Source organism: Emydura macquarii, unplaced genomic scaffold, assembly GCF_026122565.2.
Source record: "Emydura macquarii macquarii isolate MOO-44397 ecotype Brisbane River unplaced genomic scaffold, CSIRO-AGI_Emac_v2 contig_1253, whole genome shotgun sequence".
Classification (NCBI taxonomy): domain Eukaryota; kingdom Metazoa; phylum Chordata; order Testudines; family Chelidae; genus Emydura; species Emydura macquarii.
The window spans coordinates 100,462,616-100,484,857 of record NW_027131390.1 but is presented as its reverse complement, the minus strand read 5'-3'; the positions used below and the strand labels follow the sequence as shown (position 1 = coordinate 100,484,857).

The following is a 22,242-nucleotide window of genomic DNA, read 5'->3' as shown; positions in this document are numbered from 1 at the left end:
TATACACTTGAGTATACTTCACAAAATTCAGGCATGTTTTATAGGTAATTGGGAAAAAAAAAGACTCCATGCTTCCTTATTAAATAGTGTTGTATTTATATTCTTTTATGTCAAAGGATGACATCCATTTGTGCATACATCAAGGTCTGGAGTTCAAGTTTAGTTCAGATAACTCCCAAAAGGTTAGTTGCTTATCTAGAGTTTATCTGAACTCTAGGTCTGCAAAGCTGAGCTGGAAATCTTTAAAGAACAAACAGGCTTTGTGATTCCAGTGGGGCAGGAAATGTTCAAGAAGAGCTTCTCCTGTCATACTTTGCATGTGCTCCAAGCCCTGGCTGGGATCAGGAAGGGCAGAAGTGCATACAAAGGAAAAAAGAATCTTTCAAACTCTAGAAATATTTTATCTAGGCTTGTTCAACCGTGTGTGTATAAGGGGGGAGCATCACACAGCCACACCTCCTCAGCTGGAGCACCAATGAGAGAAAGTGCCTCCTAAAGTTCCCTTGCACAGCACACACAAGAGTGAACTATTTACCTCTCCCTTGCATGTCCAGACACCTCCATTAATGTTATAGAAGAGAGAAGGCTGGACTGTGGCTCCACTGCCTCAACACTCTTCCTTGTCCCTTTACAGGGTGGCTAGAGCCCCTGAGGCTACTAAAAGGGATTGCAGTTGAGACCAGCCCTTGCACCTGTTACCCCACTATCTAGCCCTTAGAATGTTTAAATTCTCCTTATAGTACTTTTCATTTATATCTGATCATCACGTCAATTAACCACATTCACCCCAGGCATAATAAGGCATGGCTCCCACCGACATTGCGCTGTGCTGGTTTACACCATAACTGAAGATAGGCTTATTGTTGATAAACAGACTATTGTTAAACTTCACTTCAAACAGAATACAGCAAGTGCTGTAACCTGAGAAAACCTGGAGAGAGCATTACTAAAACTATAAAAAAAAGGTTAGGAAATTAAAACACAAAACGAGCCTTATTCCACTCCAGTTAAAGTGATGGTGATAAAACTGAGTGGAATAGGCCCTTTGTAGGACAGTCATTTTCCAGCTTGCCTGCGAAGTTAAGGGACACTTTTAAGACAAATTTGGCCACAAATTTAAATTTTATTAAATTCAGTCTTTAATTTTAATTCAGTCTTTACATTTCAGAATGGTTTCCAGGGAATAAAAAAAGAAATACATGGAAATGGTTATTTTTTAAAAAATTAACATTGCTCAACATTTTTCAGAACCTAAACATTATGGCATTGTGCTACTGCATGAAAGTGAAAGGAATTTACTATTAGAAGCGAAACTGACTTTTACATATTTCTTCATTGTCCAAGAGGAGCAATGCAAAAAAGTTATACATATACCCCACCAGCAGAAATAGGGAAAATTAACAATGAATTATATATTCCAAATTCATTCTATTTCAATAATTGTTTGTAGTATAAGGGATTTTTTTTTCTAAATATATGGGGACAGCTTCCTAGACAGTTACCTACTTTTTACTCAGTATGTACTCTGTGCGACTCTTATTGACTTCATTGGTCTATCATCTGTGTAAGGACTTCAGGATTTGACTGAAGGCCTTTATACTGACAGTATTTCTTAAATGCTCAGGGGAGTGTATGTGTCCACACTTTTCAGTGAGTTAATGTATATCTCAGCCAAGAAAGATTTCTGGATGAGATTTTCCTAAGCAGTGCTGGCATAACTTTGCTTCTATTGAAATGAATGGTAAAGCTCCCTTTGATTTCAATGGGAGTCGAGTGAGGCCAATGTTGAGTGCTTTTGAAAATCCCACCTCATGATTGGAAACTCCTTTGGGCTGATATCTTATCTCCTTATTTGATTGTAAACTGCCTAGCGCCTTTTGGTCACTATGGGCTATTGACTTCAATGGGACTACTTGGAGGAGTAAGTGCCCATCACTGTGGGTACTGATTGCACAATCTAGACCTACACAAATAATGACCTTAACAATAAATACTCCATAAAACTGACTATATAACTCCCTGCCTATTTTGGAATTAATGATCTGTGCTGTCTATATACCATTTCTGTTTCATGGGACACATTCTTTGCATGTTAGTGTAGAATAGTTTTCCACAGATAGAATGGCAAGGAGGACAGGATGGATGGCCCTCTGGTTAGGGTACTAGCTTATGACTTGGGAGACCTGGGTTCAAGTGTCGGCTCTGCTACAGACTTCCTTGGACAAGTCACTTTGTTGCTGTGTGCCTCAGTTTCCCATCTGTACAATGGTGATAATAGCACTTCCCTACCTCACAGGTGTGTTGAGGATAAATACAGTAAAGAATTGTGAGGTGCTCAGCTACAACAGTGATGAAGGCCAGGTCAGTATCTCAGAGAGACTGGGGATAGTGTCATTTATAAGCAATCTCAGCATTTCACATTGTTTGATTAGCCAGCCCACAGTAGAAGTGATTGGCTCCTTCTTATAAATAAAATGTACAATAGATAAAAGCAAATAAAGAAGCAACTTGAAAACAAAATCTGTACTTAGGTTTCTCGCAGGTTACCACACAAAAGCCAGCGAAAGGCAAACATTTCTTGTGGATGAGACGTTTCAGGCTAATATGATTACATGCTGCAATATGATAGCCATTAGGAATCCTTCATAACCAGTGTGCTGCCAAGTGTTGTGTGAGATACACTTTGAGCAGGGGGTTGGACTAGATGACCTCCTGAGGTCCCTGCCAATCTTAATCTTCTATGATTCTATGAGACATCTTCTGCCTCTGAAGTGGTTAACTCCAGTTGCTTCATTACTGTATCTTTGAGAAATTCCAGAATTCTGGAAAAAAGTAAGTACACGGTCATATTAATCTGTCAGGCAGGCTAGCACTGTAGTGGTGTGTGTTTCAAACAAGAAACTATTTCATGCCTATTCAGGGATTAGTCTATGTGGGTTTGTACTTGCTCCTCTCACAGATGGCAGCACCAATAGGAATTATTACCATTGTTTTAAAACTCTGGTAACCACTTGTTTTCATGCCTTTGAAAGTGCAAGCAGCTTGTTTCAGTAGTTTACTTGCCACAGTTATATTACTCATACTCTGTTCCTTGCTTTGTTTGCTGGTAGAATACATACACCAATGCAGACAAGCTTTTAGAGGCTGCAGAGCAGTTGGCTCAGACTGGGGAATGTGACCCTGAAGAGATCTACAAAGCAGCCCGGCATCTGGAAGTGCGGATTCAGGACTTTGTCCGGAGAGTGGAACAGAGAAAACTTCTCTTGGACATGTCTGTCTCCTTCCACACTCACACCAAAGAGGTAAGATGCACGTGATGGAATTTCTCTATATTGCACAATAATGTAACAGACTGACTCAGAATGTACAAAGTGAAAATTCAGAGGACACAAAGAGGATGCATTTATTGCACAGGCAAATGCCAAATTCCTGCCTTGTTTGATTTGGATGCTCAGGCCCTAACTGCAGTAGAGGGGAAACAAAATGTGTTTAAAGCATTTGTATGCATGAATGGAACAATAACATAGTGAGACATTATATTAAAAAGAGACCAAACAGTGGTTAATTCACAATTAAAAGGTAACACTGTAAAATAAGTGGCCAGTCATACTATGTTAAAGATCTTTTGTAAGAACATCAATTAGGATAAACTCATTAGGCATAAACGTGCCTGCAGTGTAATATGTACTCCCTGAGGAATTCTGTTTTAACGTAGCATTAATTAATGTAACCATCATTACTGTTTCTAGAAGAATTAACGTGACCATTATTATTAAGTGTTACTAGAAAAATTAAACTTGTTAATGGAGCTGATTTTTGTTTTCCAAATTAACCATGAGGGGTCACAAGCACACATATACACATGAGGTTTTGATGACTCAGTGAGAACCTGAATACATGCTGCTTAGTGTAAGTGCAAAACATTCAAAGATAAGGCTGTCTTGACAGCGTACAGTGGACAAGACATCAAATAGGAGGTCACTGGGGATGTAATTAAAGCATACCTCACATTTTTCTGTAGACCAAAGGCTATTCAGTGATGAGTGACTTTTAAAGATAGGCTTTCTTCTGAGGGAGATGGAATTAGTTAGAATCATTGTTTTCATGCACTGTAGCATCAGTTTGCAACAGCACACTTGATCCATAAAGATACTATTATTAGCTGAAGGCTTTCCCTGTATTAGTTGAATTGCATACTACAAACAAGTCATTTATAATAAGCTCCAGCAAAGTGGGAACCTCCGTAAACAGAAGTTTTATGATGACAGAGGTAGCCTCCTAGAAAGTATTAATGATTTGCAGTATATGCCTTACTTTTATTAAGTCCTGGAGAGCAGAGTGAACAATGTTACCCATCCAGGTCCTGATTCCACAATGTATTTAAAAAAAAACCACCCACATCTAAAACTAACCGCATGATGAGTCCTATTGACTTCAAGCATTCATGTGCTTAAGCATGTGTTTAAATACCTTGCTGAATTGGGGCCATAATTTTCAGATCAAGATATCGATCTTGTGTCCAATGTAGGGTCAGATTCTCATCTCAGTTACACTGATGTACATCAGGTGTAACTTCATTGTTTATGTCTGCACTAGAAATTATTTATAAATATTTCCCATTGTTGCTAGCAATACTTAAGTTCCACAGATGGTAGCTAGCAATGCTAGTGTAGACACTGCTTCAAGACACCATTGGCATTTTAAGCAATGTATCAATTACATTTCCTCAGATGATCACTGACATTTTCTAAGCTAAAACTCTCACTATTGCTACCACCTAATGTAGACAAAGTCATTGATTTCAGTGTAACTATTCCAGATTTAAAATGATGTATTTGAGATCAGAATCTGGCCCATAATTTAAAGTAGCAGTGTGTGAAATCTGAAATAGTTATTTGAGATCCATAGCTAGCCCAGAATCTCTGTCAGTGTGAAATTCACCCATGGTGCAGAAGGGATGGTGCTAGGGCCTGTGTACTGCATAAACTCCACCTGGCTTCTGTGTAGGGAGACCAAGAGTGGAGTGCAGAATGCGCACTATTCCCTGCAGAAGTGGGTTTTGCAAACCCATGTCGAACTGATTCAAAGAAGGCTTCAATGACAGCAGACCAGGGAAGGAGTCATAGATCCACCTCTGTGGGAATTCAGTGGCTTTAATAGCCTTCACAATTGGTGCCGGGGGGGTTGCAGGTGCTGTTGCAGTTCATAGCAGCCATAAGGAGTTGGGAGATGCACAGTAGCTTTGCAACATAGGGGAAGCTTTCACTTCCCCAGCCCCTTGGCACTTTACTCATATAGAAACCAAATAGTTTGGCTATATGAGGGTGGAATGAATTTCCTTCCCAGTCATTACCTGCATCATTCCTCTAGCATGTTTCCATATCTTAGAAGCACTGGCACTAACCGCATGGCCCCAACAGGATATTTTTTGCCAAGAGAGTTTAGTGAGGAAATTTCTGTGGTTTCAGTGTCCATCTGCCAGATGTAGCAAATACTGAAGAGAGAATGAAGTAAATTAAGAGTGCCAGAAATAAGGTGGTGCAAAGGGCTAAACGTTAAAACAATAAAGTCTAGGCACATGTTTGGATCTGGGTTTGCCTTTGTGTAGTATAAATAGTTTGGCCTCAGTGAAAATGACTCATGGCTTGGCTTTGTTTGGATCTTGAATTTTATTGTAAAGTGGAGAATTAACCAACATAAATGTTGTTTTTCCGTGTTGCTCTAAAATAGATGGTTGAACTCTTTAAAAGTGAAGAAATTGTGCTCCTTTGCCATCTTTTCCTTTGGTAGTATTTAAACTCTTTGCCCATTTCTGTTTTAGTTGACTTCCTTCACAGGAAAATAGAGAGAGATTTCTTGGTCTCTAACTGAAATTCAGTCCACAACCACTTTGAGAGCACCCATGGTCACACAGATCAGTCTGGAACCCAATCCAGGAGCCTAATGCTCTGACCACTGAGCAAATATCCATCCCAAACTAGACCTGTAAACCTGTGTTCATTTTTGACACTTTTTAAGAATAGATCCACACATGGCATATTGCTGCATATTAGCTGGGCTCTCAAACCAGGCAAGATGTAATCATTAGGGTCCAATTCTAAAGCCTTCACTCAGGTTTTATCAGGTAAAACTGTCTGTATTAGTTTTAACTGAGTTAGGGAAGAAGTTTAGGCTCAGATCTTAAATTCTATCAGATATCAAGGCAGAAAACCTATTAGTGGCAGCAGTAACATGTGGACATCTGAAATTCTATTGCTGCTGGTTTCCAGGAAGCATTCCAGTTACAATGCCAACATGCCTCTCTGGGATTTAGAGAAGTTGTTTGCATTGCAGTGCCTTGTATTGTTTTGAACTGTGCCCATTCACACCATTAGCCTGTAGGCTCCTCAGGGCAGGGATTATGCTGTTTGTCTGACACGTTAAATACATGTATGCAATGTAGTTGTAGCCAAGTCGGTATCAGGATATTAGAGAGACAAGGTGGTCGAGGTAATGTCTTTTATTGGACCAACGTCTGTTGATGAGGAAGACAAGCTTTTGAGCTACAGAGAGCTCTTCTTCAAGTCTAAGAAAGGTATCTGAGCATCACAGCTAAATGGAAGGTGGAACAGATTAGTTAGCACATATAAGGGATCATTTAAGGTGTTGTGGCACATTAACGCCCCTGCAGTCATAGGGCTAAAATAGGGGGTTTGAGAGTTACAGATTGTTGTAATGAGCCATAAATCCATGTGCCTCTGTTCAGTCCATGATTTTCAGTGTCTAGCAGAGTTATGAATTTAAGCTCCGAGGCTCATCTTTTGAACGTGTTGTGTGAGTTTCCTTTGAGGATGAGGACTGATAAGTTAGACACAGAATGGTTGTTTTTCCTTTGTGAGTTAATTTGAGAGCGTAATGATTGTCTGGTTTCTCCCACATAGTTGCTTTTGGGGCATTTAATGCACTGGATGAGGTATTCCACATGATAGGCATGTATAGGATCCATGGCTCTTGAAAGGTGTATTGTGGAAGGTGTTGATCATTGTTGCAGTGGATATATGTCTGTAGGTTTTGCATCAGTTGTTCTGGTAGGGTCTGGTGCTGCTGTTAGTTGATGCGTCCTGGTCTGGGGGACCTTGTTTCTGATGATGAGCTTGGAGAGGTTGGGGGGTTGTTTGAAAACCAGAAGTGAGGATTCAGGAAAGATTTCTTTCATGATGAGTTCCCCATCAAGTATAGATTGTAGTTGTTTGATGATACCCCATATGGGTTCCATTGTGGGGTGTTATACCTCATCCAGTGCATTAAATGCTCCAGTAACAGCTATGTGGGTGAAACGAGACAATCACTACACTCTTGAATGAATTCACACAGGAAAATGATAAAAGACAAAAAGACCCTGTCACCTGTGGGTAAACACTTTTCAGAAAGCAATCGCTCTATGTCTGACCTATCTGCCAGACACACATACCACAGAATATGCTCTGAGGAGAAATTCTGGGACATACACATTAGCACACTTAAAACCGACTTCACCAAACAAGGACACTCCACCAGAGAAGTAGATTGCATCTTGGAACAGGCCACCCAAATACCCCGAGAGAGCCTGCTTTAATACAGAAATAAAACCCCCTCTGACCGCACATCCTAGTTGTCATTTATCATCCAACACTGGTAGTGTTTTCTTGGCAATAATGCAGGAAGCTTTGGTTTAGACCTACTTTTCATGTAAGTTTCTCAAATTCTCATTATTTTTTTATAATGAATCTATTGAGACAGTTGATTAAAAAGAGTTCAGTAGTAGGAAGTCAGTCTTGCTGACAGTCTTTGTGGAAGTATTCCGACTGTTTTCTTGTGATTAACTTGTCTCTTTTGAGAGTCTCTTTAACACATATGTGATAAATTCTAGAACCATGTGACTGATTGCATTCATCATGCATCTCTGATCACTTCACCTGCACCCTGCCCATTAATCCATCTCTGCTTGGGACTACTTCTAAGATTCCCAACATCTGAGCAACTTCAAATAACTCCCATGTCAAATGTAAATAAATAAATACATCAACTTACTTTCCTTCTTTGTTCTTCCCCAAGCCCCCCTCCCTGAATTGCACTGGCTAAAAGCACAGGACAACATTTAGCCCTGAATCAGTGATTATTTTTAGGCCAGGTATCTTATGACCTATCAAGACTAGAAGTGGCTTCTTTATGTCATTTGAAAGGGGAGACTCCAAACACTGCTTCTTGCATATGGTCCCCTCTGAAGCCTGGACTCATTGTACTGAGGGTGCTTTCTTAACTGGTGAAGGGTATGAAAAATAGTTCCAATTAAACATTTAAAAACTCTCAAACATTGCTACCATCCTGTAAGACTACATGGCATATACTAAAAATATGATTATCTGGAGAAGTGTAAATATTTCAGTACCATGAATTTAGGACGATCTACACAAGTCACTCCCACTTGAACATTCATGAGTATTGTAGCTATTGTATCTTATCCTATTCCCAGGCACATAAAAACTTTATAATGTGTGCCTCACTATTGTAATATATTAAATATCATCTAAAGATCATAATAAATATCTTCAGAGCCTGCTAGGCCAAAGACTACTAGACTTTCCTTCTCCAAGACCTGAAAGTGCTCCCTTGGGAATCAAATGCAATTACCTATAAACCAGGGCAGAATTAGAAATTATTGCCAGTGGGCTTTCAGGATAGAAGAATTCCGCAGACTTGTACATGAGTAATTTCACCAAGCTTTGAGGGTGTTTGAGTGTAGGTTTTTGCGTCAAGTTTGTCTGTAGGTTTCACAGTCATTTGCTATGAATTCCAACTCTCATGACCGTACTGTGAGTCTGTCATATTTGGTATTTTTCATACAGCTACAGCTCCTGAATTCAAGTGATTACATTAGAATCTCAGGTTTCATTTTAAAAATATGTACGTTTCTAGACCTCATGGTTTTGGAGAAAAGATTGAAAGTGCAACTCAACACCAGAAGGCAAATAAAGAGAAAATAACATTTTGTATTTTTAAATCACATGATTTTAAAGGTAATTTCATGATTTTAAGGGCTTACACAAGCTTTCAGAATCCATGCGGTTGGCAATACCCTGTATTAAAAATGTAAAGATAAAGGGACACTGCCAACAGCTCTGTATCATTAGTAACTTTTTAAATGGTCTTGTACAAGTAAATACCAATTTAACAACTTATAAATGCTGTTTCTTTCTCTACTGATTTGTTTTCTCTTTAGCACACATGAAGTTTCTCCTCTTGTTTAGAGCTGCAGGAACTCACATGGCTATGTGCCAGTAACATTGATGTCTTCAGAATGAATAGAGACAAGCCTGGGAATTGTTCATTAATTGCTGAAGTTGACCAGTAGGGGTGGACACGGGCACACACTTGACTACATTCTTGGCTTCATGGGCAGGGCGTAAAGAGCGTATCTACACTGCCTCTGGCGGCGAGCTTCCCAGCATGGGTCCATAGATTTATGGTAGTGGGGCTCGTCCTAATGCTCTAAAAATAGCTACGTAGATATTGCAACTGGGGTTGGAGCTTGGCTATGAAGCCTGGAGGTAGGAGGATGATCTTAAGAGTCTGAGCTCCAGCCCAAGCTGCATTGTTGAAGCACCGACTACAGACCTATGTTTAGAGTGCTAACAGAAGCCCCACCAGCACACGTGTGCAAACCTGGGCTGGGAGGCTCACTCCTAGATACAGTATAGACATGCCCTGAGGGGGTGGCATTAATTTAGGTGTCTAAAAATGTGCATATGTAGGTGAGCATACACTCCACTGTGTATTGAAGGGTTAAGCAAAACATAAGGTTGTGTACTGTCTTGGTGTTCGTTATGTTAGCTGGCAGTGGAGTGACAGATATAAAACCTGAAAGTAATCCCCACCTGTTGTAGACATATTTAAACTACATGGGGGTTGCATTAAATGTGAAGAGAGTTCTGTAAAGTAGAAGGCTGCATATACAGCTTCCCAGATCTCTGGGGATTAAACACATCAAGCCTGCATTCAGTTCAGCACCAGACTCCAAACTGGCAGAGGTGGCTGTGGCTTCAAGCCTGTCTTTCACTTGTTTAAACCTTTCTTTTTTGGTTATTACGCAGTGGGTCTCACTGTCTGGGTTTCAATATATTTCTTAGAAAGCTGCCATTTTAAAGAGTAGATGGGCCAGCCATGGCCTTATGTCTCCCCACCCTCCCTTTGTCCCCTTCTGCTCCTATCCCCTCCATCCCCCGCCTCCTGCCCCGGTCACCACACCCAGCTCCTGACCCTTTCCAAGTTCTGTCTTTGTCCTCATCTTTCTGCTATACATGCTAACTCCTGCCTGTCCCCTCCCCACCTGACTCCTGCCCCTTCCTTCCCTCCTGCACATATCTTTCCCCTTTCCCTCTACTCCTGCCCCATTCCCAGGTCTTGCCCCCTTTCCCTCCCACTCTCCACAGCTCCTGCCTCTCCACCCTTCCATTTGCTCTTGTCCCTCTTATTCCTATTCCTCCCCCATCTTCTTCTCGTCTTTGCTCTCTCCAGTCCCTCATCCCAGTGGGCTCCTATCCCACCCCCCTCAAACTTCTTCCCCAGTTCCCACATCTCTGCCCTGCTGCCCTCAAATTCCTCACCCTCTGTGTATTCCAGTCAGGAGGCTTCCTCCTTGTACACACTTCCATGGCACCAGCAGGGAAGCACCGAGAGCACAGGAGAGGCTGTCTTGCTGCTCTCAGTTCCTGTGTCCAGTACCACTACAACCCCTGGCAGGTGAGAGGCATGAATGATGCAGTCTTTCTCAGCCCTGACATTCCTTGGATGGATCATGTGCAGCTGGTTCGTGCAAATGGTGCGTACACAGTCTGACAGCACATGGGCACTGTGAAGGGATGGAGCATGCTCATAGGATGGAATCTTGAGAAAATGTAGCTTGCAAACGCTAACAAGTCTCTTCTGAGCATATGTAAATTGCAATTTTGCAGAAGCTTATAGCTTGACCAAATCTGGACAAATATTCATAGGGATGGCTCAAGACACCGCCTTATCTCAAGGGAAACAGCCTGCCAAATATCAAGTCCCTGCTCCAAAATATAGAGGAGCTAGAGATGCTCAATGAAACAGTTGTAAAAATATTTTTAATACATACAAAACAACTTTTCCCCCCAATCTCATTCTCAGAAACTGCAGATCGGCTTTAGCTGAAACTTCTTCAAAAATTCATCTTAAGCAGACACCTGATATGGAAAATGTCAGCCTGAACAATTTAAGTTTGACAAAGTTATAAACAACTGAGAATAGGGTCTTTTACTGGAAAATGTCAGGCATTCTTAACCAAAGGTGTTGTTATCTGCACCATTTGATACACACACACACCAGAGCTATGACTATGAAATTAAATTAAGCTATGAAATCAAATTCACTGTGCTTCAGGCAAGTGCTATAATTAGGGGATCCATTTCTTTAGGTCTTTAATTTTAATAGGTTGGCTTTCATAATGTGATGGAGACATTGGGAATCTTTAAATTAAATGCTGGCTTGTTTAAGGTCTGCTGCTGTTGATTCTAACAAACAGAACAGATGATGACAATGAATCAAAGTTAATCAAAGAGCAAATATGACTGATTTCAGGATGCTGTATAATTCTGTCATTCATCTTAAATTGACCCAGTTCACAATTTATTTTTCTATATATTATAATATATTGCTTAAATTTAACTGTTACAATTGTCATTTTGAAGAATATGTCCATCAAATCATAGAGTGCTGTGATGTTCAGGATAATCAATGGAATGACTCCCTTAGCTGACTACTTCTAAGAGCTCTCGCAAGGTCCTGCCTTTTCAATACACATCGTTGCTCACCCATATACCCAAGACACATTATCTATTTTTAGTCCACTAGCCTGTTCAGCACTTTAGCCGCTACCCTTTCCCCATTTCACTATATAGATACATTTGAAAAATAACTGAAACACAAACAAAGCACTCTAAGAATGACCAAAATTAGCTTTTATTCATAAATATTTCTCTGGTTCAGTGTCTTATATCTTGGGACCTATCAGGACTAGAATCAAGTGCTGTCTGTCATGTTGAAAAGTTGTGAATCTTCCTTTTCAAAAGGTATAAAACTCCCAGCTCTGATTTTCAAGGCTGCCTACGAGGTTTGACTTTAAAATGTCAGCCCTGTCTGCAGGATTGTGAAATATACTTACACTTAAACCTCTGATCCAATACTGAATATTATGGGCCTTGGATCAGTGAAATTTGTTGGGGGGAATTTTGTGGGAGAAAGATTCCACATTTGAGTGGGAAAGGAAAACACCTTTTGTGACATGTTGAGTTTAAAAAAAAAAAAAAAAAGCAGTTGTTTAAAGGTGCTCGGGTATTTGGAATGTTAGAAGTAGTCCTTGTAAAGATGGATCAGTGGGCAGAGAGCAGGTAAACCCGTCAAAGGTGCAGAGTAAATACATTTATCATGTGGATATCACCACCATATATGCACATATAAAACCACAGACACATTACAGTTCTTAAATTGTAAACTCCACAACAGAACAGGAGAAATGTCTTCAAATACATTTCTGCAGAGCTTAGGACAATGAGATACCACTCTTGATTGGGTAGATGGGGCCTGTGGGTACACTACTAACACAATACAAATAATAAATAAGTATATGCATATAGTTTTATGTAAACTAAATGCATGAGATTGGCCTGTGACATCATCAACTGATTATCATGAACCATCACACATGGGAACAAATCCTGCCCTTCAATATGCATTGCCACTCCCACTGATTTCAGTTTGGCCCGGGATTTTGACAGAAGCATAAAAGCTCAGCAGTCCTTCATGCTGGTAGTCCCTTAAAGGGTTAAACCTGTAACATACTTTAGCAGTGCTAGCAAAGCCTGGAGAGAGAGCAGGGTGAGCAAGAACTGTCCTGAGATCCAATTCATTTATTGTCTAGAAGTAAAGATTCTTTTACAAAGGATTAAGGAGCTGGGACAGGAGAGCTGTGGTATCCTGGCAGCACATCCTATACCCAATCAGGAGAGACTGAAACACAGCCAGACCCCTCCTGAATAAAATTTCTGCCATCTGTGATCCCTTAAAAAGAAATCAGCTGGAGCCAGATGATTGTAAACACAAACATATAGGCCAAATTTCAGTAAATCTAGCATGTAGAAAGCCACATAAAAGAAAAATAACTTGTTTGTTCATCTGTCATGAACTTGCAAAGGGATTCCTATGGAACATGACACATTCTCAATGTACATTGCATAGTCCTTGTCCTTTCAGTCATCTGTTTGTTGTTTTGTTTTATTTTGTGCTCTTTGACCATGTTCACTATTCACTTTAGAGACTCATTGCATCTACACTCCCCCCTCTGATTTTGCATGCGTGCTCTGGATTAACCCTTCATATACAAGGCTTGTCACAAGTCAGAGATTCAGGCTGCAGGCAAAAATTGTTTCTGATGCAATCATTGATGAGTCTGCAGATTCTACAGAAACTCTCCTTTTTATTTAATATAAATAGTATATTCTGTTGGTACCCCTAAGTAAAGGAGGACAGACTTTTCCCAGTTCATCTGTACAAAGAATGTAGGACATACTTACTAGGAACAAGGAATGTAGGCTATACTAACAGAAAGGGGGGTCCTTATCCTGGGAAGAAGTGAGTCTGAAGAAGATTTGGAGTTTGTGGGTGGATAATCATCTGAACATGAGCTCCCAGTGTGATTCTCTGGCCAAAAGAGCTAATGCGATTCTGGGATGCATAAACAGGGGAATCTCAAGTAGGAATAGAGAGATTGTTTTACTTCTGTATTTTTCATTGGTGTGACAGCTGCTTGAAATCTGTGTCCAGTCTCGGGGGCCACAATTCAAGAAGGATGTTGAGAAATTGGAAAGGATTCAGAGAAGAGCCGTGAGAATGATTAAAGGATTAGAAAGGATGCCGTATAATGATAAAAGAACTCAGTCTATTTAATTTAACAAAGAGAAGGTTATGGGATGATTTGATTGCAGTCTATAAATATCTACATGGGGAACAAATATTTAATAATGGGTTCTTCAGTCTAGTAGACAAAGGTATAACATGACCCAATGGCTGGAAGTTAAAGCTAGGCGACTGTAGACTGGAAATAAGGCAAACATTTTGACAGTGAGGGTAACTAACCACTGGAACAATTTACCAAGGGTTGTGGTGGATTTGCCATCACTGACAATATTTAAATCAAAATTGGATGTTTTTCTAAAAGCTATAATCTAGGAACTATTCTGGGGAAGTTCTCTGTCCTATGTTGTACAGAAGATCAGACTAGATGATCACAATGGTCCCTTCCGGCCTTGGAATCTATGAATCTATGACTGAGCATACAGCTGTATCAGTTATGCACAGCCAATAGTATGTGTTCTCAATGTCTGTGATGGTTTCTGTATTCAATAGTCTTCATTAAAACCATACTGGCAATCTCCTGTAATTCATCTCTGTCACTCAAAAGCACGTTGGAGTACCCCGTAAATGTATAGAGTCTATAAAACTAGTTTAAAATGGTTAATATTAATGTGATCATTTGAGAAGATGGTGGATTCAGGACTCTTTGATTAGAGAAAGGCAAAAGCACTTTGTTTAATCCTTCAAAAGTTTTCACAGAGTGATTCAGAGTTGTCACAAGTGACTTATTTGTGAAATTCCTAGAGTGTGTGCAAAGGAGAAAGGCACACAAAGGTCTCAAAGCTGCAGATCAGGGTAAACGTGTGAGTTATGGTTAGCAAATGATAATGATAATCCTTGGGGAGAAATGTGTAGAGGAAGAGGGATATCTACATCCTTTGTTGGAGAGGTTATGGAATGTTTAGAGCTAGAGAACAGTTTAGAATGGGAATTTCACGGCTCCCCTTCCCATCAATATAAATCACTACATTTTCAGTGCATGGTCCTGCAGCTGTTAGAACCTCCTCTTTCATCAGATTCTACTCTGTTACACTGGTGTAAATCTGGGGTAACTCTACTGACTTCAGTTGAATTTCTCCTGATTTACACCAGTGTAACTGAGCATAGAATTTTATCTTCTCTTTGCAGTCTCTGCAGTTAATTGTCTTCAGATTCTTAATTACAGATTACTTAAATTAAAAATAAAAACAGCTAAAAGGAGAACATGTTTTTGCAATTCATGCTGATAGCAGGAGAACTAAAGAGCATGAACATTAGACTCCTCAGGAAAGCCACCTTCATCTCATGGGGTGGTTAGGCCCTGAATTGCATGTATATGTCCTTGGGGATCTACATGCTCCTTGATGCAAGTGTAGCTGCCATTAGCCAGTTTGCCTCAAGAGGAGATTATACTGTGCTGTATCAGTGTAGTCCATGCAGAACTTGGAAAAAACATTAGATTTTCGGGCTTTACAAATCCTTTTGCCATGGGCGAGGATACTAATTTAAAAAGCTACACACACAGAAGCACCAGATGGAGCCTTACCAAGGATGAATGTCAAGAAATTGGCAAAGGAATGAAAAAGCAAGAAAGAGGTTAAGAAGGGATCAGATCCTTTCTTCAGAAACTCTTCCCTTCTTTCTTTGTACTCTTTCTTCACAAGCACTTTGTTGATGGCATCTGATCATATTACATCTTTCTGCAGGATGTCTCATCATCAGCATATCACCATGAAAGTTGCATATTGTGACATTTCATCAGCAGTATTGGATTGCATCACTCTTGTCACATGATGTTCCACTTGTGTCATTTTTAGCATGGACGTTGTATCGTGATATTTCATTTGTGATATCTAGTCATGTCACATCTTATCAATCAATATATTGTTTAATATGTTTCCACTGAAATTTCTGTCTCCTATTATTACATGTAAGACATAGGGCATGTACATATGAAAACAGTATTGAAATACCTCAAGGAAATATAACAACTTACATTTAGATAGCACTTGACATATTCAAAGTGCTTTATAAACATGAACTAATTAATCCACACAAATACCCTATGAAGTGTTATCTCCACTCTATCAGTGTAAATCAGGGGCAAGTATCAGGAGAATACGTGTGTGGTTACCTTATTTCTCTCTTAATACTGTTTTAGCTCTGGTTGTTCTGATGGCTATTAACCTACTGAGCTACCATGAACATATTTTGGGGCATGCTGTGTGAACAACTGTATCATACCTTACATTGTAAATAGTAGTTTGTGGGCTCCCTTAGATTGCATAAGTTGCCTATTTTCTTTTTGAATGATTAGTCCAACTGCAAAAATCTCAACAGTTATTTTGCATTATAGTATTCAGTTTACACACTCCTTATTTTGCTTTCTGCTGGTATCATTGCTAAATACTTTAACTCATATTTGAGGGGGATTGAAACTCAACCGTAGCATTTAGAAATAGCCGCATTCAATGCTGGTTAGCACAGAATGTATAATAGTTATTCCATACCCGGAGACAAGGTTTTCTTAACCATCTCTTCGGGTTTCAGATTTTTGCTTAAAGTGGTCCCTTGCTGTAAGTGAAAAGCAATAATTTCTAGGTAACAGGCACAGATATCCTTCAAACCTCCAGTCAGTGTTCTGATAAGTACTTGAGTAAACCGATGAGTACCGCATCAGATGAAATAGCTGGAAGTAAAGAGCTGTATTGTTTCTGCCATCAAGTGAAGCTGCCTGTGCATTGTAACTGAGAGGAACAGAGAGAAAGTTGCTACAATACATAAGAAAAGTGGCAGATGGTCCAAAATAGGGCCTTGTTTTTTTCCGTAGAGCAACAATCTAATGATCACAGAATTAAATCTTTTTTTTTCTTGTTTGAAACTATGGTTGCCTTAATTTAAAAAAAAGTCCCTATCTATATGCAGCTTGTTCATGGACAATAAGGGCTAAATACTCATCCCAGCTTTTCTTGTCATTTCAGTTTGCAACTAAAAGATTTGCACCTAAATTTATTTTGCACCTGTAAAATTTGTGGGTGGATATTTTTTTGCAGGTGCATGTCAGGTTGTTAACCATTCAAGATTAACCATTAATATTTGCATCCATTATTTATTGCAGCAGACCATAATTCAGTGAATGTGAATACGAATGTGAATATGAATAAACAAGTGAACATTTCCCAGTGTTTTCTGCTTAGTTTTTATTAGCTGCTAAGCAATATGGAGTAGAGACTGTTTTCTTTTTTGAGCTATGCACATTGTTAATACTTATAATAAAAATGGTAATTACACATGGAAAATATGTGATTGCAAATTTTACTAATGCTAAAAATAGAGGAGAAAAACTTATTTCCTGCAAATGTATGCCAAAAAGTTTACTGCAAAACATAAAGAGTTTCAGTGAAAAACTGTATCTGTACTCACCCTAAAGTGAACTGGGTGCATAGGAGTAAGCTGCAGCATACACTGACTAGGGAAGTCTATGGTTCACATACCATATGTCTGATGATGTGGGATCTTATTAATAGTATTCTTTTCTGTCTGGTTGTCCTCTGAAAAGTAATCTGAATCAAAAGAGAATGATTTATAGATATCAAAAGTTGCCTTGATTTTTAAAATCAGTTGTTGGAATGGTCTGATTTTTAGAGAAGATGGGCACTTTCCACTCCCATTTACCTCTGTTGATGTTGAGAATGCTCAGCACCTCTGAAAATCATTTAGTGACCCTCTGGTACAAACAATGGGTCATGTGGATTTTTTACTTTGATGGCAGTTTGTTTAATTTGTGCAGCTCATTTGATTTTTAATTTCCTTAAGCAAAGGCTTCTGTGGTACAAATGGTGTTTACCAAGTGAAATTTGCTGTTGATTCCATCATTCAATTTCCATCTTTTAGTGGAAACAGATGGAATTTGAGCCTTACAATTCCTATGAGCTGAGAATAACAACTCTTAAATTATTGATGAGCAATACCAGTGCTCTCTAATATTCTGCACATTGCAACATAGAAGTATGACTTGACATGCAGGATAGCAACCTCTGACGTGATTTAGTGATTTTTCCCCATCACACCATGGGGTGGGTGACCAGATGTCCTGATTTTATAGGGACAGTCCCAATATTAAGGGCTTTTTCTTATATAGGTGCCTGTTAGACCACATCCCTGTCCCAATTTTTCACACTTGCTATCTGGTCACCCTACCATGGGACCTTAACTTATTAGAACAGAAAGGGTGGAATCCATAGAAGGGCTATAATTAAATGAATTATAAATTCTCTCTGATAGGGTCTATATGCCAAAGGGGTTTTTAAAATTAATTCAATAGCTGCAACAAAATAAAAAATCAATGCCCACAAAACACAAAATCATTTACTGAATTGTATCAAGCCAAAACAAAGAGTGTGGCTTCCTTGTTTCAATTAAAAACCTAATTGATCTCTGAGTGAAGCTGTTGTGGATTTCATTGTGTTTCATTTGTGAGTGCAGCAAAATACCTTATAGTGATTTATACTAATTGGAATTAGTAGAAGTACAACGCCTGGGAGGTGTGAAAAAAAATAAACTTGGATCACATTCCTTTTGCAAATTGTTTCTGAAATACCTTCTTAATCTTATTAATACGAAATGATCCTTTATGTTAAGATTTCCGAGGGATTGGTGAAGGCTAAAGGTTAAAACCTTCTGAGTCAAGGATGACCTAAATTCTGATAGCTTTTGTTATGCAAATCCTTGCAATCAAAGGACATCCTCGGAAAAATCAGATGTTAATGAGTTCAGATATTCAGGTGCTATCTCAAACAAATGTAGACATTTTTAAAAATGTTTTCTTAAGTGACTTGCCCATGGTTACACAAATAGTAACAGACTTAGGAATAGAATATAGGAAGCCTGATTCCCACAACAAATCAATAAGATTATGCTCCACTGGGCCTCATTCTGAAGAGTAACATGGTTTTACCAGATCCACTGACACTGCCACATCTTTTCCTTGATGTGTACCTCCAACTCTCTTTGAGGAGAATCACTTTGTAGCTGCCAGGAATAGCAGACAAAACACAGTTCCACTGTTGCCCAATGTACTAGCGCTGTCCTTTTTTAAATTCCTACAATTCATTGGAATGTCAACACTTCCCAATACAGTGCCTTGAGAGTGCCTTGCCCTGTCAACCTGCACAAGCTGCAGCAGAGACCAACAGAGAAGGGTTAATGGGACACATCAAGTGGAAAATATTCTCTCATAGAGCCATTACGATTTGCTGGCAGATCACCAGTTCAGTTGGTGCAATTTTACACACTCCTCAAGGCAAGCTTAATGGGGAAACTTCAGTACTTTTGTAGGGGGCTTTGTAACTATCTAGGAGCTCACGCTTGTCTGCCGTTCAGATCTCAGTGAACAGCTGGCTGGAAATTCTAATCTAAACACTTAGTAAAATGATGTTTTTAACTAATAGTCAGGACTACTTAAAATGAATGGATCAGCATAGAATTGATTGGGGTCACTGCTGCTTAGTAAAAACAAAGAAACCTTCCTATTATGTTTGGATTTCATGTAGGTCCTAAATTCACAATCTCAGATTCAGTGGCCACATTGCAAAAATACTGTATGGCAAGCATGGTTGAGTGGGCACAACTGATTATCAAGCAATATTACACACTTCATATATTTTCTTAGAGCAAGATGCTGAACACATTCAACTCCAAGTGAACTCAGTGGGAATTGAGGACACTTAGCTCCTGCCAGGATTGGGTCATTGCAAATTTAAGGGGTTATAATTTATTTGTTGTATGTAGAGTTCATTGCAGCAGTATGTTAGTTTAAGGTTATAGTGATATATAATAGATTGAGATGCCAATTAATATGAGAAATACAGTGCTTAATATTCTGATATGTGTATTTTACTCTGATGTTTAAAATTAAATTCCATCTACCAGAATCCAGTACTCAATGCAGCCTTTTGGTTTTGAAACCATAAATTTAGGTATCATTTAGCATCTGAAATGATTTGTGTGTAGAGTCATGATTAATGCTTTCAAAAATGGGATTAGAGGATAAAAGGGTTAAATCTCAACCTCTGTCTCTTTCTGATTCATATTTCCTTACCATCCTTCACAGCTGTGGACATGGATGGAAGATCTACAGAAGGAGCTCTTAGAGGATGTCTGTGCTGACTCGGTGGATGCAGTTCAGGAGCTTATCAAGCAGTTCCAGCAGCAGCAAACAGCCACACTGGATGCTACCCTCAATGTCATTAAAGAAGGTGAAGATCTAATCCAACAGCTCAGGTATGTTTCCTACCCTCAGGAGAGATGTCAATAAATCTGGAGAAGCATTGTGCCTTAGGTACAATTTAATGGGGGAAAGGTAACTTAGAATTTAACAGGAGGATTTATTCAATACTTTTATATTTACCATAATTCAGGCTCTGATAGTATTTTATTGAAACTACAAGGAGTGATTTATAGAGACTAAGAAGAATAGTTTATGAATCAGCATGCACTGCTGTATCTGTTAGATTGATAGATATATAGATAGGCTTAAGTGAATCAGATTAAATGTTTTTCAGGTGAATATTTTTAAGTGAATATTTATGGAAGACTGTTAAATGAGTTGTGAGCTGAGGCCTATTGAGTTATATGATTACTCTTGCTACATGGAAGTTGTATGTTTGTAAATAAAACATGTATAGTTGTAGAACAGGCCACATTATTTCATTGTCTGCAGCACATACGTCCATGGGAGATGTATTCATTCTGTCAGACAGTTCTTGGATTGGCATTTGTATTATAAATTAAAGCTGCCCACTTTACTCAATTTAGAATGCACTAGTTGACTGACTTTAAGAAATGTTTCTGTCCTCTCAGTAAATATGAGTTTCTTAAACTTTGTTCCTATCCTATCCTATCAAGAAATTCCACTCCAAGGGTTTCAGTCTGCTTTCATTACACTGGTTTAACTGACTTCGGTGGAGTTTTACTGATTTTTCCTGGTATATCTGAGATCAGAATCAGGCCCTATATTTTTGTGTTGCGGGGGTTATTCTAGTGTGGAGAATCTTCCAATACCTGCCAGGAAGGTAACCAAATGATCATCACTAAAAATAGAAGATACATTGTAGCTTTTTAATAGGCACTGACTAAATGTTACAAATAAGATTTTTGACATTCACCCTGGTACTCTTCTCAAGTCTTCCATATAGATTCTATAGATACAAACTACCCCCCTCCCTTCTTCCATGGGCAGCTGTGTACATTCCACCAGGATAATTTTTGTTATATATAATGTGGTTATATAGAGCTTGATTGTGATTCAGCCTTATGCAGCTATATTATGGGAAACAGGGTGTAAATGTCTCGGCTTCACTGTACGGCTGCACAAGGCTTACCTGGATCACAGGTTTGAATGCAGGAGGGAAGAACAGGGATTCCTTGCTTGATATTTCTTGCTGTGAGCCGATGGGGTAAGAAAGGATAGGAAGCAGGCAGAGCCTTGGTTCCATAGCCTACAAGCTAGCTGGCCAGGAGGGTGCGGGACGGTGCTGTGTTTGGTAATGAGCTAACTCAGTGTGCTTCCCCATGCAAATAGGAGCTCCAGAGTAACTGTGTTTCTGGTATCTAAGTCACAATTTCTTTTTGGAGCTTCTCCTGGGGTGGTGCAGCTATTACACTGGGCTAGGAGTGAACCCTTAATCACCTTCCACTATCATGGTTAGGTTGCAGTGCTTAGACAGGATTACCAGTTTATTGCTGCAGTCCCATGAACTGATGTTTCAACATATATTTTTTCCAAGACAGAATCGCAGACTGATAAGAACTAGCAGTGGAAAATGTCTGCTTGTTCACATGCTTCATTCTATTACACTGCCAGTGCAGGATTTTCCCTTACAGTATGTTTTATAGTGCTTCAGGCTGTCTTATTTTAAATGTCTCAAGCAATGCAGCTGCTACCGTGTTCTTTGGATGAAAACAAAACATAACTTCTAAATTTTACTTGTTTTAACTTAAGCACCAGAGCTTCAGCACTCAATTTTGTCTTCAGATCTGCCTACATGGCTCTCGCTGAAGTTAGGGGAAGCTACACTGGTATATCTAAGGAGAGAATTTAGCTTTTAGTTCCCTGAAAAGCTAATTTATACATAAAACCCCACAGAATAAAAATACATTAAAGAACTATTAACTTTCAGACTCCAGATCCCTAGTGTTAAATGTGACCAGCAAAGAGGAAACTGACAATAATGGAAATAGTTTCTGCCCTGTATTCATAACACAGAACTATCTCAGGACCAGATTGTGGCATTAATGGAGTGCCCGGCATTAAGA

The 22,242-nt window shown here is 39.3% G+C and overlaps 1 protein-coding gene across 1 annotated transcript in view; it reads left to right on the top strand.

Annotated features, from left to right (window-relative positions):
• Positions 1-22,242, top strand: part of KALRN (kalirin RhoGEF kinase) — a 608,200-nt gene that overhangs the window by 383,270 nt on the left and 202,688 nt on the right. The window contains exons 11-12 of the mRNA XM_067549620.1: positions 3,111-3,302; positions 20,039-20,234. Coding sequence (XP_067405721.1) covers positions 3,111-3,302; positions 20,039-20,234 — 388 coding nt within the window. The remainder of the gene's footprint in view (positions 1-3,110; positions 3,303-20,038; positions 20,235-22,242) is intronic.